At 42.8% G+C, this 26,646-nt stretch overlaps 1 protein-coding gene across 1 annotated transcript in view; it reads right to left on the bottom strand.

Moving 5' to 3' along the window:
* The window catches only part of KCNH5 (potassium voltage-gated channel subfamily H member 5), a 160,489-nt gene that overhangs the window by 132,009 nt on the left and 1,834 nt on the right, over positions 1 to 26,646 (bottom strand). Inside the window, exons 2-4 of the mRNA XM_005491639.4 lie at positions 14,745 to 14,868; positions 8,642 to 8,748; positions 4,192 to 4,320 (exon numbers count right to left, since the gene is read on the bottom strand). Of these exons, the coding sequence (XP_005491696.3) occupies positions 4,192 to 4,320; positions 8,642 to 8,748; positions 14,745 to 14,868 (360 nt within the window). The remainder of the gene's footprint in view (positions 1 to 4,191; positions 4,321 to 8,641; positions 8,749 to 14,744; positions 14,869 to 26,646) is intronic.

Here is a 26,646-nt window from a genome sequence, read left to right as displayed (position 1 = left end):
AAACAGAAGATTATTACCACTGTGTGTCTTTGGAGGAATTGAAAGTCTTCAGATGTTTTTAAAAGGCCATTGGGTAAAGACAGAATAAAAGCTCAGCAAGCTGATAAAAGCATCCAACTGTGACCTGACAATGGTACAAACATTAAGAAAAAAAAAAAAAAAGATCCTTTGGGTTTTATTCACCTAAAGAAAATACATAATAGGATCTTTCATATGCTTGTAATGGACTTCCAGCTCTGCTGTGCACAGAGACCTGGGGATCTGGCCCTCTGCCACCACAGGTGGGACCTGCTGCTTGCTGCTGAATCCACATCAGACAAACACTCCCATTAGCAAAGAGGAGCAGGAGAAGGAAAGGAGAGATCAGACAAGCACAGCACAGCTCCTTAACCAGAAAATAAAGCACTGGCCCAGTGACCACCAAGGGCAGCCATCACCTCCTGCCTCACCATGAATTCTCACACCTCTTCTTCTTCCACACTGCCCCCATCCACAGCTCAGTAGCCACTGGCTCAGGAGCTGGGGCACTAAAAATCCAAACTCAAACCAATGGAGGGGCTCTCTCTACCCTCCAGACACCCAAGCTGCTGGTGACACCCAGGGGGGAACACATCAACCAGGAGGCTGATCCTTCCTTCAACCAGGAGGCTGATCCTGCCTTCCATCATCAATTTTGCTGCTTCTGCTGGAGTTGCTGGGGGGTTTTGACACTTTTGACTGGTTAGACACTTTTGGAAGTAATTTTCCATTTACAAGGAATGGCTTTACAGCAGGTTTTGGTCACTGTTACATTGCCATACATCATAGGTCTCCCACGCATCACCCAGCAATAACAGATTGGAGCACAAGTAACAAGAAAAGTCAGTCCAATCTTCAGTCAACTGCCTGCACCCTCTCAGAAAACAAGGGCTTTGAACTCTGTCACTGTATTTTATGAGAGGAAGGTGGCTTTTAAATATCCCTTTTCTCAAGTCTTGCTTACAGTCCAGTAAGTTTCAACAGCTTTCTGGTCTGCAGCAAATTCACAGCCCCCTGGGTGAGCCTGGAGAAAATTTTCATTACTTTTACTCCCTCTGGCAAGCAAAGCTCCTTCCTCTTCCCTTCTCCCTCCTCCTCCTCCTCCTCCTTTCAGCATTAACAGAGCAAGTGGTGAGCACGCAGGTAAGCAGAGACACCATCTGTCACAGTGTCCCAGACCTCTCTGACTCCCTCTGCTCGCACGGGGCTTGTCCCCGTGAGGTCAGCTGCATTTTTTGCACTCAACAAACACGTTTTTAAACCCACATCAGGAAAAAAAAAATATCCCACCTCACCCTGGCAATGTGCTTTGTAGTAAGACAACTGTTTCATTTGTGTGCCCTGTTTTCCAAACCCAACAAGCTGCTTGACAATTTTGGGCAGATCTGCATCCTCAGCACCACTCTCTGTCCCCAGCCTTCTGTTCCCTGGCAAGGGCTCCACGAGATGCCAACCCCACTGCAAGTAGGTCTGGCCAACCCCAACCAGGTATTTCCACACAGACACTCTGCAGTGTAGATACAACCAATGGCATGATTGAAATGCCTCACATGGCATGATTTACTGAAGCTTCACAACAAAGCAACACACCTTTGAACAGTGCAGAACGTTTTGGTATGGAGAGATTATTGCATAATGGCATCAATATTTTATTCCTGCTGAATTTTTTATCTCGAATTTACTGCTCCCATAAGTAACACACAGTAACTCATCTGCACCATAGTTACTTATGTATTATGTATTGCATGGTCCTGGCAGAATTTCTTAAGAAATATCCTTCTTTTAAAAAGAAAAAAAAAATAGCCTTTTCAATGGCAAATCCCAGCACTCAACAGCAGCATTTTATTGAAACCCTTTCCCACAAGACTTATAAAAATTCTCTGCTAAATTTTAACGTGTATGTTTACCAATCTCATAATTCAAAAAGGAAGTGGCCTGGCAGCTTCTAAGCACATTGTAATGTTATCTGCAGGGACAATGAATTATGTATCTCCCATAGCACCATGTCTGACACAAAACCACTATGATCCCAGTGCTGTGGGATCCCAGAGACCCACACAGCTGAGACACACAGGGTGATAAAACAGTGCTGCTTTCCCACCCTGTAGTAACGTGCTGCAAATATTTGAATATGTTTTCCTTATATCAAGGATGCAAAAGACAAGCTTTAATTTATACAGAAGCAGAAGAAAAATCAGGTCAGTGGTTTGTGATGATGAGGTTCGTTGGAGGAACAGATCAATGTTCTTCAATGCTCCAACCAAAGCAGATTCTTAAGGCTCCAATTCTGTGCTTTAAAGAAATGTGGGAAATGTGGCTGCACTGCCTCTGCAATGTTCTGGTTGAGTTTTGGGGGTTTTAGAGTATGACTTTGACAGAAGTAAGGGCTCTTTAGACATAAGGCCAAACCTCCTTGGCTGCTGAAGGCAGTATTTTGTGATGCCCATCATTAATACCTGGCGTTTTAATTAATGGTGCTCTCCAATGCAGCACACAAATCATGCATTTCACTGCTACTGCTCTTTCCCATAGGAACACATATTCCTGTTCTGGATGCCACATGGGTTCTGCTCCTCCTCAGCCACAAGATGGGGAGGGGAAGAGCTCAGTCCCTGGAGCACATCCCTGCCTCCCCAGGGAAGGCAGCAGAGTTGAATCCCCCGGGCTGAGAACCCAAAGGAGGCAACATTCATGATTTCTGCATCTGAGAGCCACCTTCAGTACGTTCTCTCTGTCCTGCTGCAGTCCAACACTTCTCAGTGCAACTCAGTCCTGTGGGAAGTGGGGCAGAGCTGGGAAAAAGGGGGGATTTGGGAGCTGTTCCATGTGAGGTTCATCTTGGTTCCCCCAGAAAGCATCAAAAAGGAAACCTTACAAGAGGATTCTTGCAAAGACTGGCTTTTTCCTTTATGAGCTCACATTATGTATTACATACACTGCACCAAGGAGGCAGCCCCATGCCTTCAGATACCTATAAAGTCCTTTTAATTAACTGACATTTACCCTAAAAAACTCTGATTCTTTCCAGGCAGAAGAATTCCACATTATAGAGCATGAAGTGAAATACAGAACATTTGCAGGTTGCTAGCTAAATTGTAGAGGCAATAAAGTTTATGATGGCTGGGAAGGTATTCCTATATCAGGATCTTATAATTTTATGGATAATACTCTCTAGACAAAAAAACCTGTCATATTTAGTGTTAGCTTAGAGGGGAACCTTTCATTTTAAGTCTGCCTTTATAAACTGACTTCTCAGTTATCCAAACACTTGCAATAAGTGCTATCTAGATATTAAGAAGCTGTTTGCATTCAAATGACATCAACTTTTTATCCTAAAGAAGATGGCTTAGAGCACAGCAGCTCCAAGTGAGATATCAAACCTTCTTCAAGCATGAAGGGAAAAACACAGTAAAGAATTAATCATCAGGAGGCAACTTCCAAGAGATGTGGATAATGTCCTTCTTTATGCAAGCATGCATTGTTTCACCCAAAGCAATACACATGTAAACCTGACACAAGACACGTGTTTTGTAACTAAAGCAGAGGATGATGCTGTCAGATCCTCTCTACCTTTCCCCACAAATTCCTCCTGCAAGGCTGCAGGCCTGGCCAGGAGCTGTTCAGTGACAAGAGCATTCCAACAAAATCCTGCCCTGCAGCTGATAAGTAACAAGCACAATGCCCACTGCCATGCAGTCATCACTCCTCAGCAGCAATAAATGACTCAAGCAGGATGTCTCACATTTCACCTCCAAGAGGGAGAATGGGAAGAAATATCAGCATGTCATCACAAAGAGCTGGAATTATTTTTTCCTGAAAAGATGACACCTGTCCCATAACAGAAAGATCTCCCAAAACAGCACAGCATTCAAATGATTCAAAACTGTGTAATTTTTAGAAAATGCCTGCTGTAGTGATGAAGAAGTGAATTACAAAGAAAAATGAAGGCTTGTGACTGTAGAAAAACATTGGTAGGGAATTTCCACTCATGGTAACTTATCCTGCTTTTTTTTTTTACTAATTTAGGAGAGTGGCATTGAAACTCTGACAAGTCACGAAACATTTCCTCAGTTCAAGACACAGATCACAGACATGACACATCCCTGGGACGGGCTGGAGATCAAGCATTTACTTCTATCCTTCACAAAATATAATAATGTATTTCATGTTTACCTTTTGTTGAATCATCTTCGATCGGTTGCTTGAATAAAGTGATATCCTTAAAAGTGCACAAGAACAAAACCACTTTTTCATGTTCATTTCTTATAGGTGCAATTTGCATGTAGAACCAAACTGGGGTTCCTGGAGCAGAGAAAAAAAGGGATATTGGAATGTGGTGTAGCACAAACTACCCCCAACCCATAACATTTACACATTATTAACACACACATGTAGTTTAGCTGTGTATCTCAATATTTCCACATCTTCCAGAGTTTTTAATTTTACTTCCTCCAAGGAAAATAACATATTCCCATTTTTACGGCTTCAATAACCTAACTAGATGATAAACAGAGACAGAAGGCTATATAAAAATTTATTCTGAAATAAAATACATTGTTCTTCCCCTCTTGCTCTTGTTTTTTCCCAGCATGTTGCACAAACTGAGGTTTGAAATGTAGAAAGGTGAGAAAAAAACAGGTAAATGGCATCTTTGATTCCCTCTTTACATAATATGGAGCAATCAAATCAAAAAATGATGGAATATACTGTGAATTGCTCCAAATTTTATATGACTACATTATTTAAGAGGATCTGAGTTGGACTCTCAATGTCCTACCAGACAATTCAAAAATCAAATCAGATTTGATTTCTTTTTCTGTGTTTCAGGTCACACCTCCACCTCCTCACTGCCCTGCCCAGTGCAGCACTCTCCCAGCACAGTTATCTCTACTTAACTTCTGAAATGAAACCAAGTGTTTTTCAAATCCTACCACCCACCAAATAAACAGCCAAAAAGAGCCCTTGGTTTTGGAGTGGCCAGCTTGGCTTTTGGTAAATCCCCCCTGTTTGCAGAGCATCCTGCAGGTGCTCAGGATCTGAAGCTTCCAGGCTGACACACACGAGGCAATGCCCTACACATATGCAGGTGTGCTCCACAAGGGGTGAAATCCCAGAAAACTGGAGTAATTTTCTTAGAAAACCCTGTTTCCTGCAGGGCTGGGAATGTCAGATGTTCTCCATCCAGCAGAGCTCCATGTCCCTCCCTCCCAAACGAGCACCTACGCGCGCTGCACCATAAATGCCTTCACAGCCAGATAATTACCTCTGGGATTTGATGTGCTTTCAGCCAGTTGACAGAATGGCTTTTCTCCTGAGCTGCCTGAGAGCTGACACATTGACACAAGCCTCTTGCCCACTGTTATCCCCCATGGGCACTGCTGGCCCCCCCAAATCTCCTCTGATGCACCAGGTCTGGGAGCTGTGCCAGGAGCTGCAGCACAGGTCCCAGAGGGCAGAGAAAACCATTTGGGCTGGGATTACTGTGGGGAAGGTTAAAACCCACAAGGGTTTATTGAAATTCAACCCAGATTAAACCAGTAACTCACTACCAGTAAACTGGAGAAGTGGGAGAGATGTGGGACTGCTTTTTGTGACAATTCCAAAGCTATTATGCTGATTACTTGATTATCTTAATTCCCAGTTGCTAACCCAAGACAAAAGACTTTTCATAACTACTAAAACAGAGTGCTGCAGCTTTCTGGAGAAGTAATTTGCACTTATACCTGGGAATCCATTGGTACCCTTGGAGATGAAAGCAAGTAGGCAAAACACCCTGCACAAGGGTGCTGACAAAAATCAAAGACAGAGGCAAGGTGGCTACTGCTGTAGAAGCAGCAAAATGAGAAAAAGCAGTAAAGATGTTTCCTGAGTATCACCATATATTCATATATAGAGAGGCATGAATATACATATATATATATATATATATATATATATATATATATATATATGTAGGCATGCCTAATGTGGTTGGTGAATAGCTGTGTGGGCAGAGGTAAGGACTATATAATAAGGGAATGCAGCAAAGCAGAAGAGGGTTGTAGCAAGCTTTCAAGTCTTGAAGTTGGAAGCTACAAGCTGAGTTAGAACACACCAAGGGGAGTGTTGAAGGCAGCAGTCAAACAGATGCTGCCAGAGAACATCAGCCCTTAAAGATCATCTCTAACACAGCAGAGAAGGATGGGAAAACAACCTGAAAACCTCCAAATCTCCCTCGGCCAGAAGCAAAAGGGAATGGGTAAAGGAAAAACAAACAAACAAAAAAAAAAAAAAACAAACAAGCAAAAAAAAAAAAAACCACATTGTGCCACATTATCAAAAATACACACCTGGACCTTCAGTTTGAAAATGTGGGTGGGAGGGTGCTCTGAAGGCATTGCAAGTCTCATGTAGGTGATAAACACAAGCTTTTCCACACCTACACTCTGCAGAAGTACATTCATACCAAGAGATAACTAATCTTTATTTCCTTCTCTGCTCCAATTTCCAGCCTGGGGGATTAGCAGGCAGTTTCTTCCTAAGGACCATCTTCCACAAGGCTCAGAGAATGACAAATGGAAGGAAACCCTGAGCACAGCAGCTGCTGAGCTGGAGCCCAGAGTGAGCCTGTTAGCATGAGTGAGGGGTTGAGGTTCTGGGCTCTGGGTGATGGAGAAGAAAGCTGACAACAGATGTTATGGATGGGAAGTGACTCAAGCCCAGAGAGAAATACTGAGTAATTTTCCATAAAGTCCTTCTGTAATCCTGCATAATTTATGTGAAGTGTAGGCTCGCAGATCTGGGCAAAGGTGAAGATTTTATTAAGGCAACTGCAGCTCAATAAATCTCTGCAGCATCATCAAGCTCCAGCAGGCAATCCACAACCCAAAGCAAAAAGCATCTGCCTTGTTACAGGAAAGTCACCAAAAGAAGACTTTTCTCTTCTTATACATAAATAAAATAGAAAGGCATATAATTCAGGCCCATTCAAGAGCAAGAGCTAAGAGCAGCATTTACTAAGAGAAGCCAGGGTTGGAGTGAGCACAGGGTCTCTGGGATCCACTTTGGAAATCACATGGACACAGGGCATGGCAGTGCTGGGCACCACCACTGGCAAAGATACCCAACATGAGCCTGTCCCAGGGGATTCCCCTGATGTGAGGGAGCATCCAGGTGACCTGGAATGCACAGGAAACAGGAAGAGAAGCAGAAGATCTGTGGAACAGACACATCCATATGCTTAGGAACCAAAAAGAGGTCATTTGGAGGGCTCCCCTGGGCACCTGCAGGAACAGCAGGACTTCAGAGCTGCTCTGGCTTCTCCCTTTAATTAACATGTTGGCTAAAATGCCTTGATGCAGGCAGAACTGAGAACTCTACAAGCATTTCCTGCTATTTTAGTGCCCACACAGGAAGATTGAGTCTAAAAAGGGAAAACAGAGGTAAAGCATAAGAGGAGGTGTCCAGGACGCTCCCTTCAATGTCATGAAAGGTTTGGGTGAGTTTGCAGTGAAATGGGGCAGTCAGGCACAGGGAGCTCTTTCCTGAGGCACAGCATTCACTTCCCTCAGCCACAGCATGGAGGGAAAAGCTCTGGTAATCCCATGTCAGCATAAAAGGCAAAGCTCTGGCAATCCCATGTCAACATCAAAGCCCACCCAGGGGAAGCATGGCCTCAGATTCTGGGCTCCAAGCAGGTGAACCAGGGGAAAAGATCCCCAGCCCCACATAGCACCTGCACCCTGAGGAGAGCATCTCCATCAGGTCTGCTTGGGCTGCTCTTGGCCACTAGCCCTGTCACCTGGACTAACTCTGTGCAGACAGAGGAACCAGCTTTTTTGGAGCACCTTTAATCTGAGTTTTGGCTTTCTATCTTGGAAGATGGCCTGTGCTAGGAAAGGAGGCTGCACAAGCACCAGCTCAGCAGATCTGTCCACCATGCACAAGTCCAGCAGGAGGCCACACAACAGCATGGGCTGGGCTCAGAATGTGCTCTAAGTCAACAAGCCAGTGCTGCCCAGGAGAGAAAATGTGGCTGGAATGGCTCATGGTTAAGAAAAAATGAAGAAAATCTCCAGTTCTGGCAACTTCCTGCAAACCCAATGCCACCAAGAAGAAGGAACAGAGGCCCTGAATCTCACTGAGCCATGGAAGTCCCTGGTTTTCTCACTAATCCCTGGGCTATGTGCCAGCTTAGTGATCTCCCTAGAGCTGGCACATGTTGGTTTATACACACAGAGGCATCTCAACAGCACCAGGAGCAGCCACTCCACAACCAGGGCCTGGCTTCTCACTTGTGGAGACATGGGGGAGTTTCCTGAGGATGTGGGGGAGCGTCATTCAGCATTTTTTTTCACTTAGCCCAGTCAGTTTCCCTTCAGGGAAACAATCCTCAAAACTAAATATATTTTTGAAAGAAGGAGTCAGACTAGAGACAGCAGGGAACAACTACTATTCTTGGCAATCTGAATGCTTGGCCTGAAAAGAGAAATCTCTTCCTGAGCTGTGGCAACCATAATGCCTGTTTCTTCTCCAAATCTTGCCCCAAATTTACCCATATGTCAAAATGAAAATTTCTTTCAATCTATTACAAGCTTTCAATATGCTTTTTCACTCCCAGCACCACACACAAATATATACATACTGTTTTTCTTGTAGAGGAGAATTTCAAAGCAGTTTGACTCATAGTTGTCAAAAGTCTGTCTGACTTTTTCAATGGTCTTCTTGTCTGTCAGTTCACCATACATAAAACTGAAAAAAGAAAAAAATTCTCTTTTTTTCTAGACAAGCAACAACATTTTTACAGTCACCCTAAATAGCAAAAGCATTAAAGATGCTGTGAACTGTCATTTACCAAGGTTTAATTATGATTTACACCCCATTTAAATATTTAGAGTGTCACAAGGACACCTACAATAGCAAGTAACCATGACCACCTCCTTACTGCAAATAAATCCAACATAATGCTTCATTAAGTGCTTTACTGAGTATATCTTTAAGGATATAAGGTTAGAAAAAGCTGACAGCTTATGAAACCATTATCACCACAGCTGCAGGCCATGGCAGTATTCCTGTCAAAACAGAGAAAATTGAACAAAACCTCTAAAATCTCCCAAATTTTGTTCAATCCTCCTGAAAATCCTTCCGGAGGAGGGATGTAAGCTACTACAGGTAAAGGCTGTTGGCTGAACCAATGGATGCAAATCTAATCTTGTCAAGATACATCTGGGACAATGAGATAATTGGAATTCTTTTACTAAATACCAATCCAAATAGAGGTAGGATTTAAACAGTGAAGAGCAATGACTGCAGTGTGTAGCTATGTCCCCACTACGATCAGACAACCAAATTCATCTTCATTTTCCTTACTGTATACCGCATTTCTTTAATAGTTCAGTGGAAAATACTAGAAAGCTTTTGGAGACTCATCCCTCTCCAGGCTGAGAATGTAAAAATGTAATTTTAACTCTGCTATTTCTTGCCACTTAAGCATCTCATCTTGGCATTCTTTTCCAGGTCAGACCTCCAGCTGGTGTAAGCAAACCCAACCCCCTGACCTTGCTTTTGACAGCCTTTGTAAGGAAACAGCCAGGCTTTTATTGTCATTCTACCCTGGATTAAAAATAAGTGAAGGCTGCTCTGTGCAAATTCCCAATTACAGGCCTGAAAGAAAATGGAACATCAAATAAAAGCTTCCAGACACTTAGATGAATATAATTTTAATTGATCAGACTTTTCCCCCACCCTCCATTCTCATAGTTCACAAACAGTTTGAGCCTCAGCTGAAACCTACAACAGAACACTCTGAAAATATGAAAGGGAAAAGCTATCAGTGCCTCTGTGGTTTCAGTGCAGCTTCTCTTATTGATCAACAGACCTCCAAAGGTTCAATAAACATTTATTTTATGTCTACTGCTCTGAAAGAAACAATAAAACAACACAGCGGTTAGAGGCTCAGCAAGCATTAAAGTACTCAATGAAGGCCAGACCATGAATCTTTTCCCTTCACAGCCAGCCCAGGGAAGCAATGGAGCTGCTCCCACAACAGGGTGGTGCCTGGTTTTAGCGTTCATATTCTCTGAAAAAGTCCCTTCACCCAGGGTTTTTCTCCTGGGAAGCTGAGAAGCCTCAGAGAAAAGAAAAACAATTCTTATCTCATTTGCTTCTCCTGTGTTGTGCTCATGTGGAATATGTTTGGAGATTGTTTACCCACAGGTGATTGTTTCATTGGATTCTGGTGTGAGTTGTTCTCACTTTTTGGCCAATCAGGGCCAAGATGTGTTGGGACTCTGGAAAGTGTCACGAGTTTTCATTATTATCTTTTTTAGCATTTTAATAAGTATCTTTTCTGTATCCTTTAGTATAGTAAAGTATTTTTTAATATAATATAGTATTATAAAGTAATAAATTAGCCTTCTGAGAACATGAAGTCAGATTCATCATTCCTGCCTTCGTTGGGGCATTCCCACCAAAGACAACACCTAGTCTGGGTGATGGAGGCATCAGAGTGACTGCAACATCTGAGTGTCCCTGCAGCTGCCTCTTCACTGGTCACACAGCACAGGCATTGATTAGATGGGGTATTGGGAAAAACATCACTGAAAGGGGGCTCAGGCTGCCCAGGAATGCTGTGGGATCACCAACCCTGGAAGTGCTCAGAAGACACGAGGATGTGGCACTGGGAGCATGGCTGTGTGGTGAAGGTGGCGGTGCTGGAATGGTGTCACCTTTGGGACAGCAAAGGAGGTGCCACCAGAGGAGTTGACAGCAGGAAATGGTTTCAGCCAGGCACGAGGCCTCAGTAATGTCCTGATTGTCATTAACATGCACAGGTGTCTGGAGGACATGCAGAACACAGCCCACTGCTGCTTTTCGAATTACCTGCCTTTCCCCATTTCACCTGATAACCTTTTATACATTTATACAGGAGAGGACAGCAAAAAGAGTTTGATATTTTTATTTTTTTTTAATCTATGCCTTTTTTAATGCTCTGATGCATCTCTTTTTTGTTTTCTTGAGACTTAAAACAATGTTTCTCATAGTCCTGAAGGAAAAACTAGCAAGAATTTGTTGAGTGCTTGATTTTAAATCATTTATAATACAGAAAGTCATCACTAATTAGTGTTAAAATGACAAATCCTATTTGATGATGAGATGTGGACGATACCAGTTAGTGCTGCAGAACATGATCAATCAACTTTATGTTTTAAATTACAAGCAGCTTATTGTTGCAGTAAACCTGTAATGCTCAAATCTCATATTATATTCACACATAAAGAGACATTTTAAAGGCTTCTGGAACAATAAAAACATTTTTCAGAAGGCAATTTTTAACAGCACCAAAGGAACCTCAGAGCCTTTTACTGCATGAGTTATATAAGATTTTTGCTTATCACAAGTTTAATTTAATTTAGTCTGTCCTATTTTGTACACATGGAGGGACTCCTACTTCTTTAGTCAATCACTCTGTCTTTTTCTGCCTTTTCTTTTTTTTCTGTTATTTTGTGCTTGTCAAATGCCTTGAGTGCAAACTGCACAAGACATAAATATCAAAACCACTCTGCTACTGGGAATCTTACTACATAGAAAACACACTTATCAAAGAGAAGCAAGACTTGCTGAAGTACACAGAGAGAGGAACGATCTTAGATATTTTCTCCACCTCTAAAACAGACCAGTTGTCACTTAGGATGCGTGGACTCCCACTTTCCTGTTAAAGCATCTCTTGGCACAGAAAAGCCTCAAAGTCTGAAGGTTCACATTGTGCTGCTCTGTCCTTTGCCAGGATGCAGAGCAGCAGCATCAGAGCAGGTCTGGGTTTGCAGGGCAGCAGCAAACTGCAAAAATTCCTCCTTCCTTTGAAAGGAATTATCCAGGACAGAGGAAAAGTGAAGCACTGAAGGCATCCAGCCCTACACCTATTTACAGTTTTCTTCATCCACAAGCAGTCAGGGCAGCAATTACAAGAGAAAAACATCCACACAGCAGGAACAGCAAATACAGATACACATCTGCACACATTTAGCTTCAAAACTCTGCAAGGTGAAGAGCAGACACCACTGGCACTGTAAGGACACACAAAACTCAGGCCACAGAGGTGCCACCCTAGCACCAGATCCACCCTTCTTCAAGTCCAGCTGTACCCACCATGCACAATCCCATTTCTTTGAGCACAGTGGGAATTTTGCCTTTAGCTTCACTAGAGCCAGGATTTCCCTTGCAGGCTGGTTTTTAATCCCACTTGTCAGGGCAGCAAATCAAAACAAGGCAGGGCAGAGATGCTGACCAGGAGTTTCAGTGGGAACAGTGGCTGTGGAAATCTCATGTGCAAGGAAAGGCAAGCAGAGCAAAGCCTGGAGTGAATGCCAGGTGCCAAATGCCAGGGTAGGTCCATTAAAGGATGCCTGCTCTCCCAAAGGCATGATGAAATCACAGAGCTTAGCTGATAAGCAGCAATATTTAGAAAATACTGAAATAACTTGCAACATTAAACTGCATTTCAGTGTTTTACAACTGTTTATTCTTTCATGAAGACACACATGGTCATGTCTGGGGACAATTGGGCACAAATCAGTGATTTTCCTGGATGCTGGCTGACCTACACCTCCAGAAGGTCTTTTTTTGGTTAAATGGAGGTTAGAGGTGTCTCAGTCACATGAACCCCATTCCTCCTGGACTGTCAGCTCATTTTCACCTGGCACAGCAGATGAAAAGTTCTTCCACCTAAAAAATTCTCTGCATTTTAGCACTCATTTATACCAATGATTCTATATATCAGCCCAAGCTACACATGCAGTTTTGAGTGCCACGTGAGCTCAGAAAGAACACATATCAACTCCCAACACCCAGTATAGGCTGACTCCTATGTATAATGTGCTTTTTATATAGTGCCTGTGAAACTAAGGAGACTGGCACCCATACTGAGGGATTTCTAAGTGATTTTCCTGCCAGTGAGCATACTGTTGCTGATTAAAAAGATGAGAGAAGTACAAATTCAAAGGAATTACCAGCCTGTCAAAGGACTAGCTCATTGCCTGAGCTGGAACAAAACTCACTCACACCTCCAGTGCCTTCAGCTGATCCACCTCTCCCTGTGATCTGTATCAGGCAAGACCATCTGAGATTTAAAATCACACAACCACAGAATTATTTAGGTTGGGAAAGACCTTCAAGATCATCAAATCTAATTGTTAACCCAACACTGCCACATCCATCACTAAATCATGTCCATGAGTGCCACACCTACACAGCACATGAACAGTCCAAATGCAGGGGATGGGGTGGGAAAGAGAATATAGTGAATTCTCACTGGACTACCAGGAGAAAAGTAGGGCTGAAAGATGATTTTGAAGCACTTATAGCCTGAGGCCAATTGACCAAACATTGCAATATTTATAAATTGTCCTTTATCACACTCAGGATCAGTAATAAAAACAACTTGGATCAGGGGCTAGATATACATTGTTAGTATCTGTTTGGAGATTGTTTACCCACGGGTGATTGTTTCATTGGGTTCTGCTGTGGGTTGTTTTGACTCTTTGGCCAATCAGGACCAAGCTGTGTCAGGACTTTGGAAAGAGTCACGAGTTTTCATTATTATCTTTTAGCTTTCTGTAAGTATCCTTTCTGTATTCTTTAGTATAGTATAGTATTCTTTAATATAATACAGTGTAATAAGGTAATAAATGAGCCTTCTGAGAATATGGAGTCAGATGCATCATTCCTGCCTTTGTCAGGGCACCTTGTTTACAATAACCAGCAGGGGTTGCTCTCTGGAGGAAGCAGTGACTGCCATCCAGGGACAGGATCCCTCCCCACCCTGCCCCTGCCAGCTGAAGCATCAACTGATCACCAGTGTATGGCAGCATCATCTCCCAGAAATCATCACTGCTGATCACAGAACCATCACAGAATCACAGAATGGTTTGGGCTGAAAGGGACCATTAAAGACCCAAACCCCCTGACATGGGCAGGGACACCTTCCGCCAGACCAGGTTCCTCCAAGCTCTGTCCAGCCTGGCCTTGAACACTTCCAAATATTCCATCCTCTGTCCCCAATGTCTGAAATTGGTCAGTCCCTGAAGGCTGAAAGGGACAACCTACACAAACTTGTATCTCAGCCCTCCCTTCTTGCCCCTGTCCCTCATTTGCTTTGCTCACACACACATCAAGGAGCCAGTCCTTCCCCAAAAGCATCCCTTTCTAAAGGAGGCAGCAGGCACAGCTCAAATGCACATCCAGCCACAAATCACAGCTGCTGGCTCCTGAAAGACCACCAGTGAAAGAAAAAAGCCATAAAGCTGCAATGCTTAGAGTAAATATATCAGCAGCCTAATCACTCTCTGGGGAATAAAGATGCACTTTGTGCATTACTCGGCTCTGTGTTTGCTTAATAATAGGGGCCAGCATGGGTTGCAGAAGAGCCCACTGCCTCCTGACATGTAACAGCAGAACTCAGAACAATCTAGCAAAAATGCCTTTGAACTGTATTACCTAAAACCCCACTCATTTACTGGATCACCAATACTAGCCAGGATAAATTTCAAGGTGCTTTACCATGTTCTGTGTAAGTTGTGAGCTGTATAAATTCTGTATCAGTTTCATTTAAATCCTGTTTTAAGACTTCAGCATCCACAAAACAATGCCTTTCTCACCTCAATCCTTTCTCCCAGACCCTCACCATTCCTCCCAGCAGATTACAGGTTTCCCAGTGCACCAAATGGCAGCAGAAAAGGCAATGTGCATACCTGCAGGTGCTGCTCTTCTGCATGACGTCAGCTCGGTGGTACCCAGAGAGTTTGCAAAATCCGTCATTACTGTAAACTACGGGCCAGTCCACAATCTGGGCGTTTCCCAACAAAAAACTGGATTCTGAAAGGACAAAAGCACAAGGGAGAAAGGGCTGCTGTCAGTGGCAAAGCACAAAGAAATCCTGCTTGTGTTACACAGGAGATGCAGAGTTGTTCCTGACAGTAATTTCTACCTTGGTGTTTCAGAGGGAAATCCAAGTGGACATCTGAAAAGAATTTGTTATCAAACACAGTAACTGTATAATAATAATAATAATCCTGGCAATACAAGAAGCTTCCTACACCACAAAACACCAATATAAGCCCCAATTCCTTAACAATTTAGAAAGCATTCATTTATTCACCACGTCTGGGCAAGACAGCATGTTTTATTTTTATTTGATACATGTCTTGAAAGCAACATTAAATTAACATGCAAACTGAGTTTTAATGCTGAAATGTATCTGTGCCCAAAGCTGACAATGACTCTTTGCTTGAGAGAAGGAATATTTTTCTTCCTGGCAGGTCTGATTCTGTTTTGCAGAACACAGCCAGCATCCCTGGGAAGAGGGACAGAGTGCCAGGTGACACCGGGGAAAGCAGATGTTTTAAAATTGTAGTCCATGGTAATCTTCAATGTTTTCTTTATTTTTACTGTTAGTTTTCAATTTCATTTTGACTACAGCTATGGAACTATATGTCCCATTCACTGCTGCTAAAAAGCTATTAAAATGTAACTATTAACAATCATTGCTGCATAAAAATTACAGGAAATGTTCTTTTCAGCAGTTCTTGTGGGGGAAAAAAGGGATATTTTTACAAATTTTCCTCATAATAGCCAAAGAATGGTTATGACAACAACAGACATTCACTCAGGTGTGCATAGTGATTTAAACATAAAAGTGACACTGAGTTTGCATGAGCTACACATGCCCTACTCAGAGTGTTTATAACTGTGACTGGATTGCACATTCTGCAAATATTATTCTATTGGATGTGGAACATGTATTTTAAAAAACAGTAATTCTATATTTTTCCTTTATAAGCATGAATTTTGAAAAAAAAAATAATCTGGAGATTATTGGATTTTCTACAGAAAAGCAGATTTTAAAATATTTAAAAGCCAACCAATGGGAGAAATAGAAGTTTAGATTTTGTGAAATCGACTTTTACACTCAAGGCATTTATTCAGATCCATCACAAATAGTCTTTAAGCCTAAATGTCAACTTTAAAAATTTGCTTTCCTGCCCAGAAAGATGCCCTCTCTACAAACAGCAGAAGACACAGAGTAAAACCTGAGCATTACATAAAAATATCCCTGGATTCCACCAGCTCAATCCCCTGGGAACAAAGGGTTTGCTGGAGCTCATCCCACTGTACTGGCACTACCCCCACACCTGCATCTCCACTGATGCCTCAAGATTTTTTTTATATATTTTCATATATTTTAATTTAATATGTGTATACCTTCTAGTGCTTTTCTCGCCCTTTCTCATAATAAGCTACCCTTTTTCTATCACATTCTTGAAATTCTGTTTAATCTTATACTTAAGGAATTTTTCATAAGGACATTTTGTTTTCCACCAGAACTTAAAAGATATAACAAGAAAATAGGGCAAAGAAGCCCCGGGAGCAACTCCAAAGGGCTGGCCCAAGGGTGGGTTACTGGGGTAACTGATTTCCTATTGGCTGTACTGGCCAGACACACTAATTAATTAACCTTAAAAAAACTGTGAAAATCCTTTTTCACGTGTGCACAGAGCCGTATTTGTGTACCCTATTTTGCAGCTTTCATTAATGAATTGCTTTTTATCTTACTACTTCAGCAGTGTTGCAAGGCTTTTTTCCTTTTGTCATTAGGCAGCACCTCCAGTTTGGAAAAGGGGAGACACCCCTGACCCCCCAAACCCGGGGTGTCCCCATGGCTGCCACGCCATCACCACCACACTCCAGAAGCTGGAGGTGCTGGGAGCATCAGCAATTCTGAATTTCCCATCCCACAGGGACACAACCCAAGGCTGCAAGTTAAATTTGGGAACATTGTCTTTATAGAACCATCTCTGGCCGAAATTCTGCTCACACACTCTCGGGGTCTCTCGCTGGTCAGAGTGATCCTGAGAAAAGTTACAAAGTCTCTTTTCCCAGCCTGGTGCTCAAAGAAGGAGTCAGAGCTCTTCATTTCTCTGTCTCAAGGTTGTTTATTGTTTCTTATCTATAAAATTCTTTCTCCTGTCCTGCCAAGGTCCATCCAGCAGGACAATTCCAGGCACTCTGCCTGCCCCCAGGGCAGTGTTATGTCTTTATACTAAAAACTACGTGTACAATGTTTACAATTACTTCCCAATACCTATCACCTATGTTAGACAGTGAGCTTCTACTCTAAACCAATCTAAAAGTGCCAACATCACAGCAGAAGATGGAGGCCAAGAAGAAGAAGGAGAAAGACTGGACACACCCAGATTCCTCTGTCTTTCCCCCTGAATCCCATTCTAAAAACCACAAAATCTACTTTTTCACCTCATGATAAATTCACTATAATTCTAATTAGTTTGTCATGGCTTGCTGATCTTCATCTAAGGTTGATAACTTGCTCCACAGGTGATAATCAAACCACAGGGGCATCTTGGGCTCTGTGCCAGAGTCTCTGAGCCCCCTGGCAGGGGTCTTGGCTGCTCAGGACAGCCAGAGGGATGTCCTGGGTTCCAACAACAACACACCTTGACACAAAGGGCACAGCCTGGTGATGACGCACTCAGGGGTGCTGTGCAGATCCCTGAGCTCCCCAGAGGGTCACAGTCCAAGAGCAGACAACCCTCCTGCAAAGCCTCCCCAGCCTCAGACATGAACTCACTTGGGTGTTCCCATCCCATCCCATCCCATCCCATCCCATCCCATCCCATCCCATCCCATCCCATCCCATCCCATCCCATCCCTGTTTCAGGACACAGAGCACACAGCAGAAGATATGCGCTGCAGCCAGATAAATAGCATTTAATTGTTGTTTTCTGTGGATTTTATACTTCTTTGCACACAAGGGTGTCAAAATATTTGATAAGGCATTCAACAAATTGATCGAATCCTCAAGAAACTTGAAAGGGACGAAATGTAAAGCCAAGCTATTGACAAATTGTTGTGGGTTTGTTTTTCTTTTAAATCCCATAAATCTGAGGTAAAAAAGACACTAGAAACATCTTGGTAGATATTAGTATTTTTAATAATTAATGTTAGATCAGATTCATAATATTCATACTAGAAACTTGACCAGGTTTTAGACGACATTTTCTTTTGTCCCCTTGAATTTTCCTTTACTTAACTGACTTCTTTTTTTTACCCTTGTCTTCTAAACAAGCAAAGCTCATTCACCCATTCTCAGCACAGGAATATGAATCATAGAATCTTTTTGGCTTGAAAAGGCCTCCAAGATTATTGAGCCCAACTGCAAATTCAGCACTCCAAGTCCATTACCAATATCTATGTGTGTGTGTGTGTGTGTGTGTGTGTGTGTGTGTGTGCAATTCCAGTTGAAGGAAAATCTTAAATCAATCTTTGCCTCTTGTTAGGGACCAATAAATCCAGGCACAAGTCCACAGGAATCCACGTTTCATTAATGCTGCTGCTCACTGAGCAACTTGATAAAATTGAAGGAAGAACAGGTCAGTGTCTGACCCTTTGGTTTTACTGGGTACCCAAATCTCAGTATTCACTGAACCCTCTGTATTTAACCTACCTTATATTTTACCAGAAGTCATTATTTTCTTCAACCAAGACACAATTAATTCTCCCCTATTTCTGCAGTTACAAATCATAACTCCATGCAGATTTAATTCTACATGAGCCAGGACATACCCAGCTGTAAAAATCCAAACTGTGTACTGGATGACAGGACATTTTGAGAGAACCTCTCTGGTTTTGACCACAATTTTATAAAATCATGTTATCACCACTAACTACTCATTGAAAGTTCATTTCTGCAGTTCCTTCCAATGAGGATGAATCCACAGCCAGTTCTGGACTAAATCTTGCATGCCTGACTTTTGTGTTCCAACAGTTCAGATTCGTGATTTCCTGGCAAAGAAAGGTCATCACAGTTGTGTCTTTGATCATTATTTCCACAAGTCTATGGCCAATTCCACTCTGTCCAATTTCCAGCTGGCTGCCTGAACCAGATGTAAGAGACAAAGACTGGAAAAAACCTCATTTTATCTCCATCTCCATTTGCCACGGGACAGCCAAAAATGGAGGTGTTCAGACTCCTTTCATGGGAGAGGCAACCTCTTTGACAGATAAAAGGGGTCTTTGACAGATAAAAGGGGTGTTTTAGACCCTCTTCAGAAGCAAAAGATCTGGAAATGGCAGGGTGGTGGGCATGGCACCAGCACTGGGATCTCCACAGCCATATTCCTGTCAGATCGAATAGACAAGAACTACATTCTGCAAGCAAGTCTTTTGAGAGAATATGTTCTGTTGGAGTTATTCTCAATAAAAAGTGTTTCTTAAGAGAGATTAGTTACTTATAACTGGGCATCACTGAATCTAGCCACTACACCTACACCAGAACACAAGAATTTACTTTAATTATGTCACAACTTCATGGAAAGATCACAGCAGGGATTGCCAAGGACAGCCAAAGTTAGGAATGGCAGGGCACAAATACAGCTGATGTCATCCGTAAGGTGCTGTAAACCAAAACTTGTGCAATATCCCTGCTGTGCCCAGAAAGGAAAATCTCTCTCTGTGAAGCTTCCCAATCTCATAAATATTTCTCTACAGAAGCTGGGGGCTTCCCCACTGGTCAGAGAGACACTGGTCACTGCTGCAAGTTGGACAGCAACTCTGATAGACTCTGGTCTGATCCAGCATGTGGTGAAACTCCAGGAAACTGGGATCCAGATGACCATGCTGTGGTGCCTCATATTCTGAAAACACTTACATGCAGCTAATTTCAAAACTCACATGATGACTACCCCAAAATCCCTGGTGATGTGTTCATCCTTCTTGGATTTCTCCAATGCACTGAAAGTGCACATCCATTTCCCATTTCCTTACAGATGAAAGGCCAATTTTTATAATTTTCAAGCTTGTCTTGATGTCAATTTTTATTATTTCTAAGCTTGTCTTGATGTCATTGCCTCCACCAACCATCTTCTCCACCCATTCCCCTTTCTGATGCGCTGTGGGGAACCCAAATCCCAGCTCTGTAGGTTGTGCATGCTCCTTCGCTGGACACCTCTGAACACCACCGTCTGTCCGTCTGTCTGTCTGTCTGTCTGTCTGTAAGGAAAGCAGGGTCTGCCAGCACATTTATCTGTCTCAGAGTTGCCAGATTCCTCTCAGGAAGGCAGCAGGTTTTTTATTAACTAACATAACTCTCCTATTTGCAAGGTTTAATGCTAATGGCAAGGAAACAGGGTATTAGAGGCATTCAGTCAGCAAAACTTCATGTTGGAAAACACAATTGAGAAAAACAATTTTTTAAAAGGCACTGCATTTGCTGTTGCCACGATTTTATTTTGTAAAAAAGGCTCTTTTGTTTAAAGGCAGCCTATGCTTTAGAGCAGCAAGCTTTTAATCTTACTCTATCTTGCAGTAGCTGGCACTCAACACGGTGCTGAGCCTTGTGTTTGTTATTAAAACAAAATAAAAAGACCACAGCGTGCGAGCAATTTTTTTAACTAACAAAATGCCTAAAGCAGTGTAAAATTCTTGTTATGTAATGACAGGAGAGCAAGAACAGCTAAATCATTCCAGGAGATATGCTTAACCAAGTGAGAAACGTTGTCTCTAATCATCTTTTCTCAAGAATGCTTGGGTACCACTTGCAAGCAAAATTGTTTAAATCACCATTTTTGAGAATTCCCTATCTCCTCAAGGAAACTGGCAACTGACCTCTTTTAGAAAGGTCACCACTGAAAAGATATTCTAAAGAAAATAAAGTAGTAGCAGAACACAAACAACAATAATGATTATAATAACAAAAAGCAGCAGCATTTTCATCTAGGAACAAATTCCTACCTCTGTCAACTTTACACAGAGCTGTCCTTCAGAACTGCCACCCTTCCACTGCACAGCAAAGGCAGCTCAGACCTCATGGGGCTGGGGAATATCTGGAATTTGCCTTTTTATGCTGATATAAAAGACCCAAACCACTTCAACTGCTGTCAGTTGATTCTCCTCAAATCTACACAGGGTCAGCAAATTGCTGCAGACTTGTTTAGAGCATCTTGTAAAGGGTGTACTCAGGAGGGGTGTAATAAAAAAAGTCTCTTTTTTAATTTTCTTAGCTTTCCTGAGCGAGTCCTGCCCCTGACAACCCCTGGTGTTGTCTGTGCTGACTCCAGCCACGTGCTCCAGATGTGCTGCATCCCCATGGAATAGAGAGGAAGATCCTAAACCCTCTTGGAGGGCACAGCCCTCTGAAATCTGCCTCAACAGGCACCAACACCCCTCCAGCTCTGGGGCTGGCTGCAGACAAACCTCTGCTCTTGAAGCACAACCTCCACCAGCACTTTGTACTCCTGTCTGTAAAACCACAGCGCTGTTTTCTAACAAAGCTGTAATTTCCCCAGTGTCTTTAAAGCATGCAAAACATCACTGTCATCCAATTTACCTAGTACATTAAGTGTTGCTTGCCTGAAAAAAACAAAAAAACCTCTCAAAGGACTGACTCTTTACGTCACCTTTCTGCGCCAGTGTTGTCTTTATTTAATGCTCATATTATGAAGATGCAGAGGGCTAAAGCCAGAGCAAGGTGTGATCACACTGACTGGGCTGGAATTATCCACTTCCTGCCTCAAAAACGTGCTCCTCAAATAAAACAGAAGATGAATAACCCAGCCCTGGCTGAAATATTAAATCCACATGTAAGCCACTCAGCTGGGAACACAGCAGCTTTCAGCAATTTAGCAAGAGAGCTCTAGAAGAAAAATTAGAGCCTGCCTGAAATTTACCTCCTCGAAAAGTCAGAAAATGAACTGCAGTCATTTGGAATGTGAATGGAAGCCCACAAACAGCCCCTGCCTTTCCTGTGGCACATCACTGACCCCAGGAAGAATTCTGAGGCAGTAAGGACATGAGAGCATCTCTATGAATTACCTGAAAAATTGACATTTTATACAATTCTGATCACAGTTTCTCCCCCACACATCCATTTATCCTAGAATTAAACTGACCCTCACCTCTCCCAGTAATCATCTAGATGCCACTGCTGAATCTGCTCTCTATTAAAATTATGCAGAACACAACATAGATGTACTGGATCTAAATTCAAACTGGAGCACGCTGCAGCTCTCACTCAAGGCACACAGGCACCCTCAGGGAGAAGCAGAATCCAGACTTCCAGCTTTACCCAAATGAAAGTGCTGCCTTCACATTCCCAGAGGAGAAAATTGTGGTACCAGGAGCTCCTCAGACACAGGGCTCCTCTTGCAAACACTGATCCAGCCCTGGCTGCAGCTCCACAGAGCCTGGCTGCTTCTCCAAAAAACCTGTTTGGGCAGAAAATCAGCTGCACCCCTGTGTCTCCTCTCTGTGCCAGGGGCTGGAGCAAAGCTTTCCACAGGACTGATCCTAAAACCCCTCCCAGGTGGGGAGTCAGGCACTTGGGATAGCCAGGGCTCAGCAGTTCCAATAGCCAGTGTCCTGAGTGTGCTGATTAAACAAGTATTGTCCTTTTATCTGAAAAGCAGATTATTAGAGTACCAACTCCCAAATCTTCTATTATTTAATGTTATCAAATCAGAAAATCCTATTTCCTTCAGCTATCCGAGAGAATGACTTAAAATCCCAGTTCACCACCAGACAGCACCCTGTAAAACAGGCTAATTAAATGTATTTCCACTTCCTGAGATTATTCTTTGGCTGCAAACTCCTTCCGACTGCACTAAGAAAACTCAAATGTTTCCTCAAAAAAAAAAATCAATTTAATTATTTTCCTTCTCACAGGTTTCAACATTAACCTGGGAATGCAGCAACTCTTGCAGTGACCTCTTGTGGCAAGTGCTCAGCAGCTCTCAAACTTCCTCCAAAAAGAGAGGATGGAAACCTCTTCCACCAAGTACAGAACGAAAGATAAGGAAGAAAAATAAGAAAAAAAACTACAAAAATAAGAAAAAAATTACAATAAAATAACGGGAAGAAGGGAGGAGGGGAGGAAGGGAGGGAGGGAGGGAGGGAGGGAGGGAGGGAGGGAGGAAGGAAGGAAGGAAGGAAGGAAGGAAGGAAGGAAGGAAGGAAGGAAGGAAGGAAGGAAGGAAGGAAGGAAGGAAGGAAGGAAGGAAGGAAGGAAGGAAGGAAGGAAGGAAGGAAGGAAGGAAGGAAGGAAGGAAGGAAGGAAGGAAGGAAGGAAGGAAGGAAGGAAGGAAGGAAGGAAGGAAGGAAGGAAGGAAGGAAGGAAGGAAGGAAGGAAGGAAGGAAGGAAGGAAGGAAGGAAGGAAGGAAGGAAGGGCACAGCCATAATTAGAAATAAGACCACAAAGCAGCTGATCATATCTCAAGAAAATCCAGCTTTTCCTTTCACTAACAACATAGCATTCTTTAAGTTTCTAAATTAATAAAATGGCACAGAGCTTCCATAACTATTTTTTAAAAGTAAAAATAAACACTTTAGCCATGCAGAACTCCCCCAATTTCAGCAGCAGCAAACACAGATGCTTAATCTGTCTGTGCTCAGCAAGCCCACTTGAAAAGCAAGGAAAACAGGGTGTCTGCAATTGCAAACCCCTCACATATGTCATCTAGTAATGCTTGTCAGTGTAAAAATCCACTTTGCATTGATTCATGTGTCAGCAAGCTCCCTGCAGTCACAGAAACTGCAGAAGGAGCCCTGTGCCTTCCAATGCCAAAGAAAACCCAATGACATGTGCACCTTGGAAATCCCTTCTTTAACTCCTGAGCTGAACTGGAGGATGGAAACTTTCACCCCACGGTGCATCCTGCTTTCAAGCAGGGATTTAGGGAACTGCTGAGCCCTGCATTTTTCTCTGAGGATCCCAAGTGACAGACATGCACTAAACTTGAAATACTTTGCTTTAAAGAACTTTCTCTGTGCAGCACGTGTGATTTAATTGGCGCCAGATGAAAATGCAGCTTGGTTTAATGTAGGGGAGAGAAGCCCAGGAGCATCACATCCTACATCCCTGCCTGGAAGACAGGAACGCTACACAGCTAGTAAGAACAGAAGAGACAAGAGACACGTATTTTGGCTGTAAAACCAGTGGAATAAAAATTTGAAAGGTGCCTTATTGCTACAGATGTGACACTTGTTTTTTCCTCCTTTCCAGGTAACTTGACTCCAAAAATCACCTATGAACAGAGCAGATCCTTCCACCCACCAGTCACAGGGACCCAGCAGGGCATAAAGGTTTGTGTGAAGGAATTGCTTTTTAGGAACACAGCATAAAGGTGAAAAAGGCCAGGAATAAAATGCTAGCTTCATTAAAACTCATGCTGAAATTCCCATGTAAGCCTTAGAGAGCTAATATTTCATCCCAGTGTCAAAATGCATTTGTGAAAGACCCATTTTCATGAGGAAGCTTCTAAGAGTTATTGCAACAGAAACAATATCCAATAATGATGAATGTTATCATATAGATAAGATTATATAGTTTTTCACTAAATTCCTCCCCTCTTCCAAACTGTTAGCAGTCTCTGCTGCATATTGCTGCCAAGTCCCAGACTCACCCTTTCCACAAATTCACGCTCTACGACAAAAGCAAATAATGCCATTAACATATACTTAATTTTTCTGCTGATAGAATTTGTGAAAGCAAGACAAAACTTGCATGGCTCAACTCACTGGATGACTCTGCCCATGGGAGAGGTCCATAAATCCCAGCCCTGATCTAGAGACTTGCCCAATTCTGTACCCTCTGCACTTGCACGGCGTTGAGCAGAGGTCAGTATCACTTAAAGCTCTGAATGCACTGAAGAAGTGAACAACAATATCAGTAATAACAGGCACAGCCCGCTGAGAACATCTTGGGAGAGAACATTGCCCTTAGGATGGTCCTTATTAAACATCCCAAATACTAATGGCAGTAAAAGGCAGTCACCTTAATGTGATTTAGCCCAGTGCTCTCACAAAACACCTTTCAGCTCAGCAAAACACCTGGTGCTCTTCAGATCTAGGGCACAGCCAAGGCTGGAGCGAGATCGCATCAATCTTTGTGAGCCTCAGATAAGCCTCAGTGTATTTTCACTGTGCTTTAAAGGAAAAAAAGGAAAAAAAAAAAAGATTGCAGGGAGTGCACTGAGATTACCCTGAAGACAGGTCTGCTTGTCCCTTTCACCAGGCACAGCAGCCCTAAGGACAGAGTGCTCTCCCTGTGGGCTTTGGCTCTCCTTAAGTGGAGCTCAGTTATGGAGAGGGCAAAGATGCTGCAGAGCAGAGGCTGCCATGCACCCCCCATGCTTTGGAAAGGACCTGCAGCCGTGATGCTGCCCAAAAACCAACCTTCAATGCTGGCCTTAAACACTTCACTAACTCCAAGGAGTAAAGCTGTCTCCAAAGGAGATGTTGTTCCCCCAGGGGAACACGGTGGGACCTCTCCGTCGCTCTGACAGCAGCTCCAGCCTTCCCAAACACCCTGGCATGGAGAGGGACATCCAGCAGGGCATCCAGCAGAGCAGCCCAGCTCTCCCACTCTCCAAGAGAGAGGGCAAAGAGCCACAGTCACTGTTTCATGGCCAGCCTGGCCACAGCCACCCCATTCCTTTCTCCTCAGGTCCTTGGTGCTTTGCTCTTGGCTGCACACTGTGAGGGCTTCTCCCACAATTTTAACCTGATGAGCAGCCAAAGATGAGGTAAAAAGGAAGGGTTCACAACATTCCTAAAGAGAAAGTGCCCAAATAATGCTGAAAATTTAATATATGATTGCTTTTAACACAAGGCTAGACACCACACCAAGCCTGCACAGCGTGTTCCCGCTACACTCGCTCCCAGTCCTGACTTTCCATATTTTAAAATTATTACAATTCTGTCTATAAATTTTGTTATTAGGATCCATCTCTGGTAACTCTGAGTAAATTTGTCTCCATCAACACTTCATTTTGAAGCCATTGCTTCTATTTCACCTGAAGAAGAGCCTATCTGCTGAAATACCTGCCTGATTTTTTCCAGCGGTACCCAAAGCCTTATAGAAGTTATTACCTGTACCTACAAACCTTGTTAAGAAAAGATTTGTGATCAAGAAGTGCAATGAGATTGCATAAATGTGACAAATCTCAAAAGAGAATATTCCTGAACCAGGAACGGTGACAGAAACGCTTTTGGGGGAATGCTGAAGATGTATTTTAAAAAACAATCATCAGTCTTTCCTTCATCCCATTCCTCAAATTGTCAAGGAAAAATCCCTTGGAACTTGGTGAATCCAAGTCTAAAAACAAACCCAGCAGACCAAATCCATGTCTTCTTCAAGCACTGGCAGGAGATACTTGAACCAGATTTGCTCCACTGTATACTATTAAGTTTGGATTAAACAGTACTGAATCCAATGAAAATTACTATTTCTATACAGGATAAATAAGGCTATGTCCTGGATGACAAAAATAAGAACTAAATCATGTTTCAGCTCATAACACTGACAACTTACATGAGTTAAATACAAATTCCCAATCTACTTTCCTCTTTGTGTCCAACAGGGAAGATTTACCTCTCTAGTGAACACCATGCTTAGACATCATCAGTGGCACAGAAAAAGCAGAATGAATGACCAGATCAGCATGATTTGTGCTCCTAAATTAAACCAGGTTAAAAACTGGAGGGGATACATGCTTTTAAAGTATAATGTTCAAAAGCCTTCTGAGCTTTCCAATTTTTGATGTCTCAAAGCTTTACTGAGCTTTCACCAGGGAGGATGTGGA

The sequence above is a fragment of the Zonotrichia albicollis genome, chromosome 6 (assembly GCF_047830755.1).
Source record: "Zonotrichia albicollis isolate bZonAlb1 chromosome 6, bZonAlb1.hap1, whole genome shotgun sequence".
Lineage (NCBI taxonomy): Eukaryota > Metazoa > Chordata > Aves > Passeriformes > Passerellidae > Zonotrichia > Zonotrichia albicollis.
The sequence above is the reverse complement of the archived record's forward strand: the minus strand, read 5'-3'. Positions and strand labels throughout refer to the sequence as shown.